Source organism: Cyanistes caeruleus, chromosome 3 (genome assembly GCF_971803275.1).
Source record: "Cyanistes caeruleus chromosome 3, bCyaCae1.hap1.1, whole genome shotgun sequence".
Lineage (NCBI taxonomy): Eukaryota > Metazoa > Chordata > Aves > Passeriformes > Paridae > Cyanistes > Cyanistes caeruleus.
In genome coordinates, this window is record NC_141703.1 from 20,226,514 (window position 1) to 20,242,103 (window position 15,590).

General features: G+C 37.2%; 1 protein-coding gene across 8 annotated transcripts in view; it reads right to left on the reverse strand.

The window, feature by feature from the left end:
- SHROOM2 (shroom family member 2) overlaps positions 1 to 15,590 on the reverse strand; it is a 118,248-nt gene that overhangs the window by 66,806 nt on the left and 35,852 nt on the right. For all 8 annotated transcript variants that reach the window (XM_086880122.1, XM_086880126.1, XM_086880119.1 and 5 more), the window contains one exon: positions 4,184 to 4,335. Coding sequence is in view for 4 of the 8 variants with exons in the window: in XM_086880119.1 (XP_086736245.1) it covers positions 4,184 to 4,335 (152 nt within the window). In the remaining 4 variants the exon portion in view is untranslated. The remainder of the gene's footprint in view (positions 1 to 4,183; positions 4,336 to 15,590) is intronic.

Genomic DNA, 15,590 nt, shown 5'->3' on the forward strand with positions numbered 1-15,590 from the left:
TTAATATATCTCATGAATGCATAGTGAAAAATTACTACGGATTTGTGATATATGCTTATGTCTAACACATGCAAAGGAATGAAGATTGTATGTAATAAGTAGAAAGGAATTAAAGTTAGAAGTATATGCAAAATAATTAAAGTACACAGAATATGGCAATCACCTCAACATCAATATTCAGTATCAACACTGAGACCAAGTTCATTTGTATGTAGATATGCACATCACTTCCAAACAAAAGAAATTCACATGTAATTACTGTAAGAAATGTCCTGAACACAGTCTGCTTGCCATTTTCCTAGGAAAGGAATCTACCCAAGAAATTACTCAGTACTACACCAAAGAACTAGCATGCAATTAAGATGTATTGTTTCTACAAATTCATTTGAGAAAAATATATGAAGCCTCCTGAATCCTATTTTAATCCAGGACCAAAAGTACACTGCACTTATTCTACCAACAATTTATGTAAGCCACTTAAACATCATATCAAAATTGTTGTTGAGCCAGTTGCACAGTCCTGATTTGGTTTAGACCACAACTATGCAATGGCTCCAGAAAATACAGCAAAAACTGTGTATGCTGATAGCCAATACATTTATGCTGAGTACTGCAGACCATTTTATTAGAAACCAGTGTTATTTTCCCTGTGTAAGTCAAGAATCATATTTTAAAATGGCAGTTAAATATGATATTTTGGAAGCCAGCTACTGCTACATAACAACATAAGCCCCTTAAGAAACTTTTGTCACAGACACAAAGTGATTGTTGTGAATGAAACACATTACTCTCACTAAAACATTTTCCCTTGGTCTTCACTGTAGGTACATTAGACTTCTAAACAGACAAAACATACATTTCCAACATACAGTTAGATCAACATCAGATCAGGCTGTGGCTCTACTGCTTTGAGAAGAAATTTTACAGGCACATACTTCTCAGCAGTGACAAATAAAATATTATTTTCCTTGATTAATTATACTGACATTATAGCAAGGAAAGTTCTCTACCTTCTAAAAGAATTTTGTTAAGAAGTAATTTTTTCCTAACATAGATTTTTAAAAGTTTGCTTTTCACTTCTGGATCAGTACACAAATAGATAAGACAAATGACCCCAAGGAAAAACGTTTTCCACATAAAATTCAGATCTTGGCTATTAACTCTCACAGATAGCAACAACAACATGATTAAAACAAAGATTCTCTTAAACTTCAGGATTGAGCTGAACTTCAAACCTGTCTATTTTGTATTTCAGATTATAACACTGACATCCACAGGGAATAAAATGTTAAAACAATGTTACAGTGACATCACAGTGCTAGACAAAGGACACAGGGCAAGCAGACAAAAAGATGCTAAAATGACTTGCAGATCAATACTTCATCTTATATGTAACACAATGAAAGGGAATTGTGGGACTATCCCCAGACTCCCCAGGGAACATTAAGTGTGGATCTGAAGACTGAAATAGTCTAAAAAGGCTAAACTAGCCATTGCAAGATTGCTACAATTGATTAAAATGCAGACTACCTCTGAAAAGTGGTGGTTCTACCCAGCTGAAAACCTACTTACTCAAGTAATTTTGTAGTCAGATCAGTTCCCTGATCCAATTCAATCCAGACCTGCAGGATTGCTCACACAAAGACTAAACAACCAGTTTGCTTAAAGACACGGCTGTTTAAAGTACTCACAAAAATTCAGGCTAAGATTTAGGGCAAACAAAACAAAACTAATACTGTTGTTCAAACCATAACTTCTGAAAGAAAGCATGCAACAAGGCTTTTACAAAAACCTGCATCATTTGAACTTCCAACAGGAAAAGTTATTTCAGCACAGCAACAGCAGTGCATGAGAACAAGCTGGCCAAGAATAAAATGAGTCTGGAAGTTAAAAGGTTTCTGACCATCAAAGGACTGATATCCTAAGGCAACTTTCCAAGAGAAAGAGCAAAGTTGAAAAACCAAGACAAAAGCCCCAGCTAGTTTAATTCAGTAAGTTTTATGAAATTGTATCTAATATTATGCAGGCTTGTCAATGACCCAAAGGGCTATTGCCTCTTTTGGAAGCTATGGAAGTTTTTAATAAATTTCAGACAATAATGTTTTCTCTAACAACAGCCACTGTTTCAGCCTCTTGGCTAGAACAGCTGGCTTGTTTTTGACTATTGCACACACGCTAAGGATAGAAAAAGGGAAGGGATGATAAAGGACTGATGAAAATCCATCAGTTTTGCACCAAAGTGCTCAAGGGCATGTACAGCAATAGGGCTCTTCTGCCTGCAGAGAATGGCCACAAATCCCCAGCAGCAGATCAGCAGTTGATTAGCTGTAGCAAAGTTCTCCAAAATCACATTCATGGAGTGACTCACAGAACCATCAAGGTTGGAAAAGACCTTTAAAAGATCCGGTCCAACTGTCCACTCAGCACTACCATGGTAACCCCTAAACCACAACACCCAGCACCACATTCAGGCACCTCCAACACCTACAGGGATGGTGACCAGGGATGGACAACACCTCCCAGGGCAACCTATTCCAATGCCTAACCACCCTAATGGTGAAATATTTTTTTCTAGTATATAATCTGATTTCCCTATCTTAAGGCCATTTCCTCTTGTCTTCTCACTGTTATCAGAGTAGAAGAGAACGGCCCTCACCTCACTGCAACCTCCTTTCAGATGGTAATACAGCATGATGTGGTATGAAGAACCAAGAATGACACAGCTGTGTCTCTCATGAGGGTATTTCTGCACCAAAGTTTCTGCCATTTCCAGAGATGGATCAGAATTCACAGATTCTAAGCAAATCACTGTCAAAGTTGAAAAGCACCAAGAGAGGGAATCTTTCTATTTGGTCTGAAGCTTTTCCTGGTAATTAAGACTTGCTGTCTTGGCAGATTCTTCAGTGCGTATAAAACTTCTCAACCCTGAAATTCTCTCTTTCTCTGACAGGAATAACCGATGTAACCTCTACTAACAAGTGCTTTTACTGGAATAGCCAATGCAAGTTGGAACTGCTGAACATCAGCATGATTTATGGTAGTTGTGAATGCATTTTATTTTGCATTTATTAGCTTCAATGCTACAAAAATTTGGTGAGAGCTTCTAGAAGTAGCTATTGTTGAGGATATAACCTAGCAGCTGTGAAAGAGCTCCAGGTTCCCATAACTTCTTCTATCAAAAACACCTTCTAAAACCAAAGCTGAAAAGCATGCTTTTGTACCTCTCTTACCTATCAGTGCTATTTCACAAAAGACTGTCGTTATTTGAGACGGCCTCAAGCAGTCATTATATTTATGGACTGGATCATCATACCTGTCAAACTCAAATTCTTGGCATTTTCTGTGTTGCATCAAAACTCTTTTTTTGATTCTAACAAATTCTCACATTAAAGACTGACTGGTATAAGTTGATAAAAGTAATTAACTAGAAAGTTCTGATACACCAGAGAAGGAAATTACTAACAAAGATCATATTGTTCAGATTTCTGGGTCGCAACTTTTTCCAGAAATTACAAGATGTAGCCTACTTTAACACTGGTTCACTTCTGACAAAAATATTTTATGAAAATGATTTTAAACTCAAGTTAGTAAAAGTAGTGTGACCTTAAAAGCTGTGATTCAAAATGACAAAACAAAAAGTTTTCAAACCAAAAATGTGTTCTGTTTTGATAAACTGCTTCACTTTCCCCCTTCACTAACAACTAACTGAAAGTATTCTTTATTCAAGCCATTTATGAAATGCTCGAAACCTCAAATATTTTCAGAGTGGGAAAATGCTTTTTCAAAAGCTTCCCATGTAAGCCACTCCTCACAGCACAACTGGCCAGCACAGCATATGCACTAAAGAGCGTTGCCTGTGTCTGCACACCAAAGGCAGGGAAGCAGGGCTGGCAGCCTGCTTTGGGCACTGCACTTCAGGAGGACACAGGCAGTGTCCTGACTGATCACATCACAAAAGCACTCACACAGTGTATTGCCTTGGCTTTTGCTCCGATCAATAGGCTGCCTCTCTCCACATCATCTTCTTTAAAGGGTCTGTGTTTAAGGAGGAGTTTAATACCACATAATATGCACATTTATAACAGTGAATGAAAGTCATTAACTTGCCACATCTTGGCAAATTTAGTTGCTTAGTAGCTAATAGGCTGAAACACACTTGGCGTTCCAGTTAACACAAGCTTACCTTTTCACTACAAGCTTCAGCGTCTTGTGTGAACCTTTCACCAGACAGATTGCTTCTTGTCGGAAGCCAGACAGGCCCACATCATTGATGCCAACAATTTCATCCCCAGCCAGTAACTTGTCCACAGCTGCAGCTTTGCTCCCATCTTCTATCTAGGGGGGGAAAAAAAATGTGTGTAACAAATGGTAGAATTATATATGTTGCATAGTGCCAGCTTTAAAATAAGCTAATGAGCTTTCAATACCGTCTTCAACAAAAATTAATACAATAATTAAGTGCTTGACATAATTTAGAAGGCACATTAAAAATCACTATATACTGAGACAATTAGAATAGGAAAGAAATACAAGAGAGGAAACCTCCTGAGAAAGCTAGAAAGCTTGAGGGAAATTTGGGAATATAAAGAACTTCTTTGCTGTGCATGCACTAGAACTGGTTGCCCAGAGAGGTTGTGGTGTCTCCCTTCATCGGAGATATTCAAGAACTGTCTGGATGCAAATCTGTGCTCTGGGATGACCCTGCCTGAGCAGGGAGGTTGGACCAGATGATCCACCGTGGTCTCTTCCAACTTGTTCCATTCTGTGATTCTGTAAAAAGCATCTGTCATTTTGACCTATGTGAATCATACTGAACAGAGTAATCATACTTGCAAACAGAGCTTTGGGCAGGCATGCAAAAATATGGTTGGTTCTCTAGAGAAGGGAGCCAATGATATTGACCATTTTGTCAATAACATTAACACACAGCCAACTCCAAAGATCTGGCATGCAATGAAATCCCAAAATACTGTTTAACAGACTGGTCTAGAAAATGAAGCTATTTTCATCAGGAACATAACATTTAGGAAAATACCTGAAAATTTACCATCCTTACAGCTAATTAACAGCTCTGGCTTAAAAACACAGTGATAGTAAGGAAAATTCACTGAAATATTTTTCTAGATGCCATAGGCATTAAATGCATTAATTTTTTATGCAACTGTTCATAACATGTGGAAAAAGCACATGATAAATTAAAGATTCAGACTTTTGCAATTCTCACCCCAACGAAGTTAAAAACCACCACATAACAAGTTCCCCATTTTCAAAATTTAAAACAGATCTCAAGAGCTTGATCAAACAGATTAGTAAGTACCAACAATTTGAACTGATTTCAAACAATGACTACAAGGATATTATGAGGTTATGAAAGGAGAAAATTAGAAGGCCCAAAGCCCAGCTAGAACTTAATCTGGCTACTGCTGTAAAAGACAATAAAAAATTATTTTCATAAATACATAAGCAAGCAATAGAGGGCTAAGGAAAACCTTCACTGGATGTGTGGGGACCACCCTCTAAAAGATGGGGCACTAAGGTACGTGGTTTAGTGGTAGACTGGGCAGAACTAGGTTAGCAGCTGGATTCTACGATCCTAAAACTATTTTCCAAACTAAACAAGTCCGTGATTCTAAGCTGTAAGTATTGAACACTTTGCCATTCAATCCCTTGGCTTTCTAGTGTATTCCTATCTCCTTTGCTGTCAACACAGCCTCTGGCTTCTGAGTTGCTTGGCTTTGTGATCTATGCATTTAATTTTATTGCTCCCTCACTTGCTCATAATCCACAACTCACATCTTCCTTTACATTTGACACTATCTTCAAAGACTTTAATTTATGTCTTCATTAAATTTTACATTGACTACAGTATCTCTGAGTCCCACATTATTAAATACCAGCAAATTTACAAAGAGCAATTCCTTGTAATCACCCCAAATGCAGACAGCTTCATAAAGAACTGCCATCTTCTGAGGCACCAAAGTCAATCAGCAACGAGATAAATCCAGAGGAAAGTAACTTCATGAATTCTGAAGCTCACAGTACAGGTTTTAGAAAGAGTCCAGCAACAAAAATATAAATTAAATAACCTAATAAAAAAAGCAATATCTTTTGATGAAAGTACTTTAGGATAATCTCAGAAAGCACTCAATCTCATTGCAGGCATGTAAAAGCTTTCTTTATGTAAGGTCATAATAAATGTTCTTAAAAATCTTCAGGCCTGTAAACCCAAGCCAAAAAGAATACTATGAAAAATGCTTAGTCTTCTATCCCATTCTTGCTTAGTCTTCTATCCCATTCTAAACCACTCATTATTAATAGTAATCAAGAAACTTTATTTAGAGAACTTCTTATCTTAAAAAAAACCCAAGATAATTAAAGACAGGGCAAGTTTCTACATCCCCATACATCTAGTTTTCAAGTTATGACCTGCCCTCTGACCTGCTCACACAACCACCGAGCATCAAGAATTTACCAGAATACCAAATTATCACTGCAAACCTTAATTTAGGTTGGAAACAAGAGAGCAGCAGTGGAAATTGCTTAGAAGCAAGTAAAGATTTCAGTTCTGAGATATCAAGTGTAGAGCATCTGCCCTATAAAGGACAGTGAAATCAGGGTGAGCAAAACAAGAGAACAGGCAGCCTGGGCATGCATCTGAAGACCAAGTAGGTTAGAAAAGTGGTACAAAAAACATTAAGGAAAGTCAGAGCTAAATCACTAGAATTGCTGGAGGAAGGTCAAGGCAAGGGGTGGGTGTTGGGAAGGGACCCACATGGCAGGGGGCACAGAGTGGAAGTATCTTGGAGGACGCTCTAAATTCTAAATGTAGATGTGAAACCATTTGCAGCCCTTATGCCCCAAGCAAGGCACCCAAAACAGGATGAGACATCCCTGGGCCCAGAGGGATTGGGGGGGGCAAGGGGGGGGACAAAAATCTGTCTCCTAGGGTTTGAAGGAATGTTCATTGTTCTCAGTAAGCATGTTTGTTTTTTCTTCAGGCTGGCAATGCACTGACAGCAGGGAGTATTCAGTTACCCCCTCTGCGCTTTAACTTCATCAGGGAAACTACACATTCCACACAAAGCAAGCTTTCCAAAGAGACTCTGGCTGTCAAAAACAACATTAATCAAAAAAACCTCAAAAAGTTTTGATTTAAAAAATCAAAACCTGAAACACAAAGCTGAAGCCATCCTCATGAAAACTTCAAATGACTTTAAGATCTTGTCTTCAGATCACCTACAGGTAGTGAGAATAAAAACTACACATCCATTCACGGTAGAAGTCTTTTCAATCTGACTAAATTTAAACCTTTCATACTCAGATCCCCAAATGGCTGTACAGATATGATTCTACTTGACAATACACTTTTAAGTGGAAATGGGAAAGTTAGACAGGAAAAATACAATTTCTTCTGTTACACTAGAAGTCCTTCCTTTAGTCATAACAACTAAAAACATTAGGCTTTGCAACATATAAAGAAACACAGCCAAAAATATCAACAAGGAAGAGGCCCTCTTCATATATACTGCTATATTAACCTGTGTTCTTTGTGCAAAACTGGACAATGCCATTCCAGCTTCTACTTCAGGTTTTCTTCTATTAGTTTTAACACTTATTGTCTTTATTTATTCACCCACTGAGTAACTTTCCATCTCATCAGACCTTAAGTGTAAATACCAACCAAATACATGAACATTTTAGAACTAGCAAATACACTCAAAAATATCATTGTCACACCTCAGTCACAAATGTATTTCACTCACTATCCTCAGAGTCAGCTGTGCTATGCTGTGTTCAGGATTTAAGCCCAACTTTTAAGACTGAAGCCTGTATTACTCATCTACCTAGCATCAATTTCTTTTAGGATTTCAGGTGTCCAGAAAAGCTAGGTCAATAGCTGAAAATAAAGCTTTGAAAATGCAGAGGGAGGTTTTAAGATGAAGTCTTTCAAGAACAGTCAGGAAGAAGAGATCTGCCTCAGTCACTGTCAGCTGGCAGATATGACTGGATGTAACCCAGCAGGAACTGAACTTCCATAAGCACACACATCTTAGCATTTTTATAGCAATAGCAGGAAACAAAAGACATAGAAGAAAAACAATCAACACCTCATTTTCTTATAAATAACAGGCATAATCCTTCAACAAACATATATAGTTACACAGCTTATCTTGAATGAGCAAGGGTTCTAGAAACGCCCTCAAACCATGTTTTTGTTATGTATTAAAAATCCATACCCTCATACTATGCTAAATTAACAAATGTAAACATGTTGACTTCCTATCCTTAGCAGTGATGTTGGTATGCTACCAAAGAAAGTGGTTTCAAAAGGAGATGAAAAGGATGTTTGTTGACCAAAAGCATCTGCTTAGACAGTATCTCTCACCCTGCTGTCCCTGATGACCTTCCTTACAGCCAAGAGTAAAAGCAAACTTTAGGATCTCTGCATCAGGGAGGATTGTGATTGCAGACTTTGCCATCATAACAGTATCTATATTAATTGTCACATCTTCCCAAATTTATTTTTGCTTACATCACATCCACAAAACAGGAAGAAACACTGATTTCAAAATGCAGATATGAGGATTTAAAAAAAAAAAAAGAATGAGAAAACAACATATATGTAAATCTAGTATGCAAAATTCTTCTTGTAAAAAGAAGACAGAGGCTTGAAAGATGGAGAAAATATCTAACAGCTAGCTACACAAACATATTCAAAGGATATTTACAAGTCTGTATTCCCCTGTTGGTAATAAATAGAAAGGGGAAAATAATGGCCTATCTTTCCAGCTTTGAACTGCTGCAGTGTTGATGAGGAGCACCAATTCCAGCATGTGACCTCTTCATTTATGTTTTTATCAGGTCTGATGCTTTACTTAAAATACCCACATTCCTCTATAGGCACCTGTATAAACAAGCAGGAGACAGGTTGGGGAAATGCTGTGTCATATGAGAGATCTAGTTTTGTTTACAAAGCCAACAGTTTCTTGTCTGTGCTCTCTCTGGACAGGGTGGGAGACGGGATGGAAACCCAAACCCAAAGACAAACACAGGAAAAAACAGCACCACTTATCAGCATTCTGCTATCAGCTGTGATAAACTATCTTACAATAATTCATTTCTTGTACAGCCAAGAAATGTTTCTGTGGTTGTTTGTATTATGAGTATCTAATACAGTTTTTCCACAAACCAAACCATCAAGATCAAATAAAATGTGGAAAGTGTCAATTATTTTGATTTGCAAAGCGTTAAATAAAAGAGAAGCTCTACAGTTCAAGTCTGGCATTTGTGTAACTTTAAGAAATGAGCAGAAAAGTAACAGGTCTGACTCCAGCTATACATTCTGCAAATGCATTCTTGAGTGGCAAAGGCTGCATTCACCAGCAGCACGCACGGCTCAAGCTGAGGAAGGATAAAAGTGGGGTGCAAACTCCAGCAGGACCTAACTAATCCAAAGACAATGGGTGTGTGTATATGTACGGCATCACACACAGGCATGCATACACTAGAAGCTGGGCAAGGCTAATGCATTTGACTTTACATTGCTATACATCTCTCCCACTTGACATGGACTTGGAAAGAGACTGTTGGAAGGACACCTGGCAGGGAAGAAACTCCAGCCCCATTTTACAGATGGGTGCAGAAGCATATATGTAAACAAGGCCCTAAACAATGCAGCATGACTGCAACAAAGCAAGGAATTTCCATACAAACCTTGACATCAATGGAGGGTACCTGTAACCCTGAACCACCTCTTCCCACAGACTGCAGGTTTAACAACTAACATTAACTACTCAACACGAACTTTAAACACCGCCACAAAAAAACAACTTAATGAAGGGCTACCTACTTGCAAACTCTGTGCCCACGCAATATTATCCAATATTATTAACTTGGCAATTGCTGCACTTTGAACAGGCAGGTGGGTGTCTGCTGCATTTGGTGACACTCAGCACAGAAGCCAGAATTTCCTTTTGCCTGGTATCATAATTGCACACCCCACAGCCACTGTCCATAAGTGCTCTCCCTGAGATTATCTTTAAACATTACAACAAACAACATTACATTTTAGGAATGTTTAGTCCAGGACAATGTATTTCCGTCACAGCAATTTGTTTCTTCCCCAGACCCAAGGGAAACAGTTCATGGTCACTGTCACAAAACCACTGAACAGGCAGAGAAATCCCCCTCACCCAGCTGCTCTTTCAAAGTGTCCCACATTGTGCCGCACAGACCTTGAGCTGGCAGAAGCCCTCCCTTCTGTCAACAAGTGATTCTTAAATATCAAAATGGAAACTTTTTTTAAAGGATAGAGTTCAGTAACAGGACACAGTCTATCACAATTTCTAATCATGTTCTAATTGCTTGTTATTTAATGTATTTAAATATTTACCAAGAAATCTTTTCCTTTGTTGGTTTTTGCTTAGAAAAAAGCATAATATTTTGAAAAGTTGGTACGGTTCAGGTATTTATTCAGTTTTTATAATGGTGTCCATGCCACTGTTTTGACAAAGGGCTGCTGTCATTTCCACTAGAACAGGCCATTTTTGTGGGGGATTTATTAGAGCTGTAAAAACTGACTCCAGGCTGAAACCTAACTTCAGAGTTCATCATGCCAGAAATGTTTAAGAAGGATGGTAACACACCCACCACTTCCCTCTTTAACAATTCATAAATAAACTCACAAATATTTTAGTTCAACCTACATTCAAAATAATACCTACCATAAGCCTGTGAGAAAATCTTTCTAATTATTAATCATCAGCCACTATTTCTAGAGGTTACTGTTATAATATCTGTTTCTTTAAAACACAGGGCTGCTAAGGACTGAAGACCAATTAAAGTACTTGAAGTTAAAAATTTAATGAAACTCTCCCCCAAGAAACTAATGATAACAATTTCCAGATGAAAATTATCAGGAAGAGAAACTTCATGTAGATTTGTAGCTTTTAAAAAACTGAACAACAGATGTTTATTTTTAAAGTTTTTTTTCAAAGTGATTCCACTGTTTCAGCAACAGAAGTTGGAAACTTCATCATTGCTGAACAATTCTACTAGAAATAAATTAATAATAATATTTAAAAAAACCCAACCAAACAAAAACCCCCAAAAACCCAGAATCCACAAAGCCCCAGAAACCCTTGATTAAAAAAAAAAAAATAAAAGTGGGGTGACTGAGTGTCAAGGACTTAGCTGTTTTTTTTGCCATTAGTATCTGAGCTTTACTCATTACATTTTACAGCTTCTAAATAATATTTGCCCATATGCCAGAGCAGCATGTCTGCATACATTCCACATCTACAAAGCAACTAAACACAGACTGTAGCAGCCTTTGGAAATCTTTCTATGCAAGAGCTCCCCTAGGGCAGCACAAGATCCTCAGGGAAGCTCCCTAGCTCTTACAGCCCCACAACTCTAGACTGGCACCCAGGCCAGAGCAAAGCCGAAACAGAGTCAGCTTACCTGGAGTAAGAATAAGGCCAAGACAAGAGGGGAAAAGACTGACGTGAGTGAAGGTTCTGGAAGCAGGGGTGATGGCAGAAGTGTAGTGTTGATCCTGAAACTAAACAACTCCAGTGCTATCCCTCCCTCATACCAAAGTAACACTTGCAAAGCATAGCTTAAATTCTGATTTATTTTTTTTTCCTAGTACATCACCAACATCTGAACACCTTCCTACTGCTGTTTGGTACAGCACTCATTCAGATAATCTGTACACAACTTGTTAAAAAATTACTGAGAAATAACTCCCATTTACTTTTAGCTGTAAGTTTGGTTTTGTGTTTTACAGAAGCTAATGGCACATCCACCCCAGAGGAACCCATCTGTACCCACAGATGCCTTACACTGTTTCAAAACATATTTTGCTATCTTTGTTTTTTCCTTCCAAATGACAACATAATCTGTATAAGAATGGAGTGAAAAATTGTGCTGTGAAAAGAAATAGCCAGCTGACCAAAGAGAACTGCTTTCTCTAGATGCAGTTTACTTATTCTAACAAACCTCCTAGCAGAGAAGTTTGATAGAGCTGGATTATCCATATTTACTTGTCTGAGTTTACTTATGGATGACTATATATATAGGCTGTTTATGTGTGCAATCTGTGCAGTTAACATAAAGCATTTTTATAGGTCTACATTTTTGTACTTTCAGCTATTATGAACAATGATAAGAATGGTTTATAAGAGGTTATGCCTAGAAACAACTTGTATTTTATCTATTTAAACTGATAACAGGAACAGACTTCCAAGAGGAAAAATATGACCTGACAAAGTAATCTTTCTGATCATAAGGCTCAAAGTCTTTTTACTTTGCAACTATCATATGCTTTCAACAACACTGGTTTATCTTTCTGCCTTCCTGTCCATCCCAGGAAAATAATGTCATCGTTTGCCAATGCACCCTTAAAAACAGACCAAATGCAATCCAGCAACCTAAAAAAACCACTGCATAATTAGGGAAAGAATAAGCGTTACTGACAAATCAGATTTTAAAAAACCCTGAATGTATCTGTCTGATCATCTGTGCATTAATTAAAAAAGGGAAAGACCAGTTTCATCAACTTGTAGTTTGTTTGTAAAGGTCAGAGAAACAGACATTGAAAGACCTAGTGGATGGAAACAGTATTACTTACCAAAAATAAATTTAAGCTATTTCATACAGTCTATCAGACTAAATGTGACCATTTACAAAAATTTAAGTTGCATCTATGCCTATGTCTACAGATTGCTGTGGTTAAAAAAAAAAAAAAAAAAAAAAAAAAAAAAGCTACACAGACACTGGTAGTTCTGATTAAGACCTAGCAAGAGAAAAAAACTGCTTCACTACCTGTTAGTTTCAAAAAGCACTATGATGGGTCTGCCAAAACCCACAGGAATTTCACAGAGTGTTAGGTTTCCATTTTAAATACTTTCACTTGAACAGCCCATTTTTAACAGAATGCTTATCTTGACTAACTTATACCATCATTTGGTTTTAATCACAGCTGTTGTTTGGGATCCTCCATTTTTGTGATAGCACAAATGCTCACTTCTGAGACAATGAGAAAGTATAACATTTTCCTATAATTCTTGTAATCACATTCCTGAAAATGTGATTTTATCCCAAAAGTAAAAGTGATTTATAATAGTTACTGGAGAAGTATTTAAGAACCCACTACTATGAACAAAACATAACATTACACATCTAAACAAAAATCTAGCAAACAATGAGAATGACCTACTCTCTTAATAACTGATAGCAATTTCTTCAGCAAGATTTCTCTGCTTTGCAAAATTATTCAACTTTCAAGAAAAAAGAGGCTCAGTAAGGTGCTGAATTTTAAAGTATGTCTTTGTTGATTCCCTCATCCACTCCTCTGCAAAGAAAACAAACAAAAGACTTCAAAAGAAGGGTCAGGCTCTTCCTAAAATTTGAGTGCTTTAAACTTTAACAGAATTTGTTCTTTACATTAACTTTTGATCTCTGTTCAGAGTTCATATGCACATTCACAGAGTATCCAAATTACAGACTGAAACCATCCTTTACCACCATCTTTCTCAACAACTCAAATATTTAAAGCCAAGTTCAAAGAAGAAGACACGTTTATCCTTTCCTCCCCCACCCCAGTGCTAAAACAGTGTTTATTTAACAAAACCTAAAGTTGTCTTGATTCACCTTTATATAATTTATACAACCCTGTTTACTGTAAGTATGTAGTGCTTTAAACTAAATAGATGCATATATCTGCTCCCACTATATGAAAGCCATGTTTCTGCTGTGCACTATGCACACCATTTCAATTCTTCATTCTTAGAGAAATAAAAACTTGGAAGCAAGTAGGATGACCCGCAAGAAAAAAAAAAAAAAGCATACTAGTATAGAAACAAAAAAGGTCTGGGTAACCTTGCCCTTAGTTTATCTTCTTTTCTTATTACTGCCTCAGTAAAGGAAGAGAACTTCCCTCACTCCACTTTGACCCAGAAGTCAAACATGAAAAGATGAAGCAGCAAACACTAAATTCAGCACTGAATATATTTTTCTAGGGCAGGAACTGCAATCTGATTGCTCCTAAAATTACCATACACAGTTCACAAAGGAAGTTGCAAAAGACTGCATGGCAGTTTTTACTTGCTGAGGTCCATTTTTGCCAGCTTGCAATATCTAAGCTGCCTGGTACGGTCAGAGAGAGGCCTGCTTTTCTAGAGGCAGACTGTTAATACCATCAATGTAAATCTCTCATGATGCTCCAGAAATAAAAAGAGCATGTCAATAAAAAAAACACCTGTGTTTTATGCAGTTTATTGACAAGATGGAATAATACTCATCTGCCTTCCTAAGGCACATACTTGGAGGAGCAGGGGATAAAACATTCATGCAGTTAGAGTTAAGCACCAATCTTAAGTCTGTTCTGAGTTTGGAAGCTGAGAAAAGCAACATTCAGTTCTGTGGAGAGGAACTAACCTGTAGCAATTTACACTCCAGACATCCCTGCCCTTTTTCCTCTAGTCATCAGTACTCTGTTACCTTATATTTCAGATCTAACAAAAAACCAAACCAAACCAAGCAAAGCCAATAACAATAAAAAAAGGCTAACAAACCCTTGTCTACCACAGCAAAGCCAAATTTTCCTTCAAAATAAATTTTCCTTTTTTCTAAACAAGTCTAGATGTTCATAACTTCAAATTCTTCATTTTGTGTAGTTTATTCTATATACCATTACTTAAAACCTCATTATTTTATGTCATCACAAAACATTGGAAGTAGTTCCTTCCTCATGAAAAAATTCACCATAGGAATTAGATATGCAACCATTTCTGGCATCTCCATGAGTATCCTGCCACCTTTTCTCTATTTCAGAGGCTTAATTCTTCCTAGGATTAATGAGAGATAATTACCCATTAAGGTAATTGTACTGGGTCAATGATTTTTGATTGTTTTTTCTTAAGAAATTATAGGATTGTTCTGTGAATTATCAATAAATACAGTAAAATCACCACAGACTGTAAATTTACACAAATAGAAACTTCAAAAAGCAGCATGGATTTAATAGTAAATTACAATGTAGTACTCAAGAATTCTTATATTCTGAAGTTAGAGCATGCTTACTACTCTAAATGGACATTTTCAAACTGGCTTTACTTTGCAGGCCTTTTTTCAAAAACTTTATTGTATTACATATGTTACTGGCCTAACTTTGCTCTAGGAGCAGGCACATTACTTCAAAGACTTAAAAAATAGACATATCAAAACATTATTCACACAATTAGCTGTTTTTCCTGACTAAAAAATGTGTATTTAATTATGACAAAACTACTCAGTTTGACAAACATGTGTATTTTTGTTCGGCAAAAGTATCTGTCATCTGTGCAGATGCACTTACTATAAGACACATTCTGCTCAGGCAGCACAATTTGCAACTTCACTGTGCAGCACTCACACAAGTATGAGTGGAATTTTGGGAAAAATGTCTGTATGATAACTCTTGCAACATAGAGGAAAATTTATAATTACACTTTATTTCCTGGCATTGGTGGTGGTACCACTGTACGTGCACACAAGCATCATATACAGAGCTTCTTGTCTCCCACTGCTGCCCATGCCAGCAAACA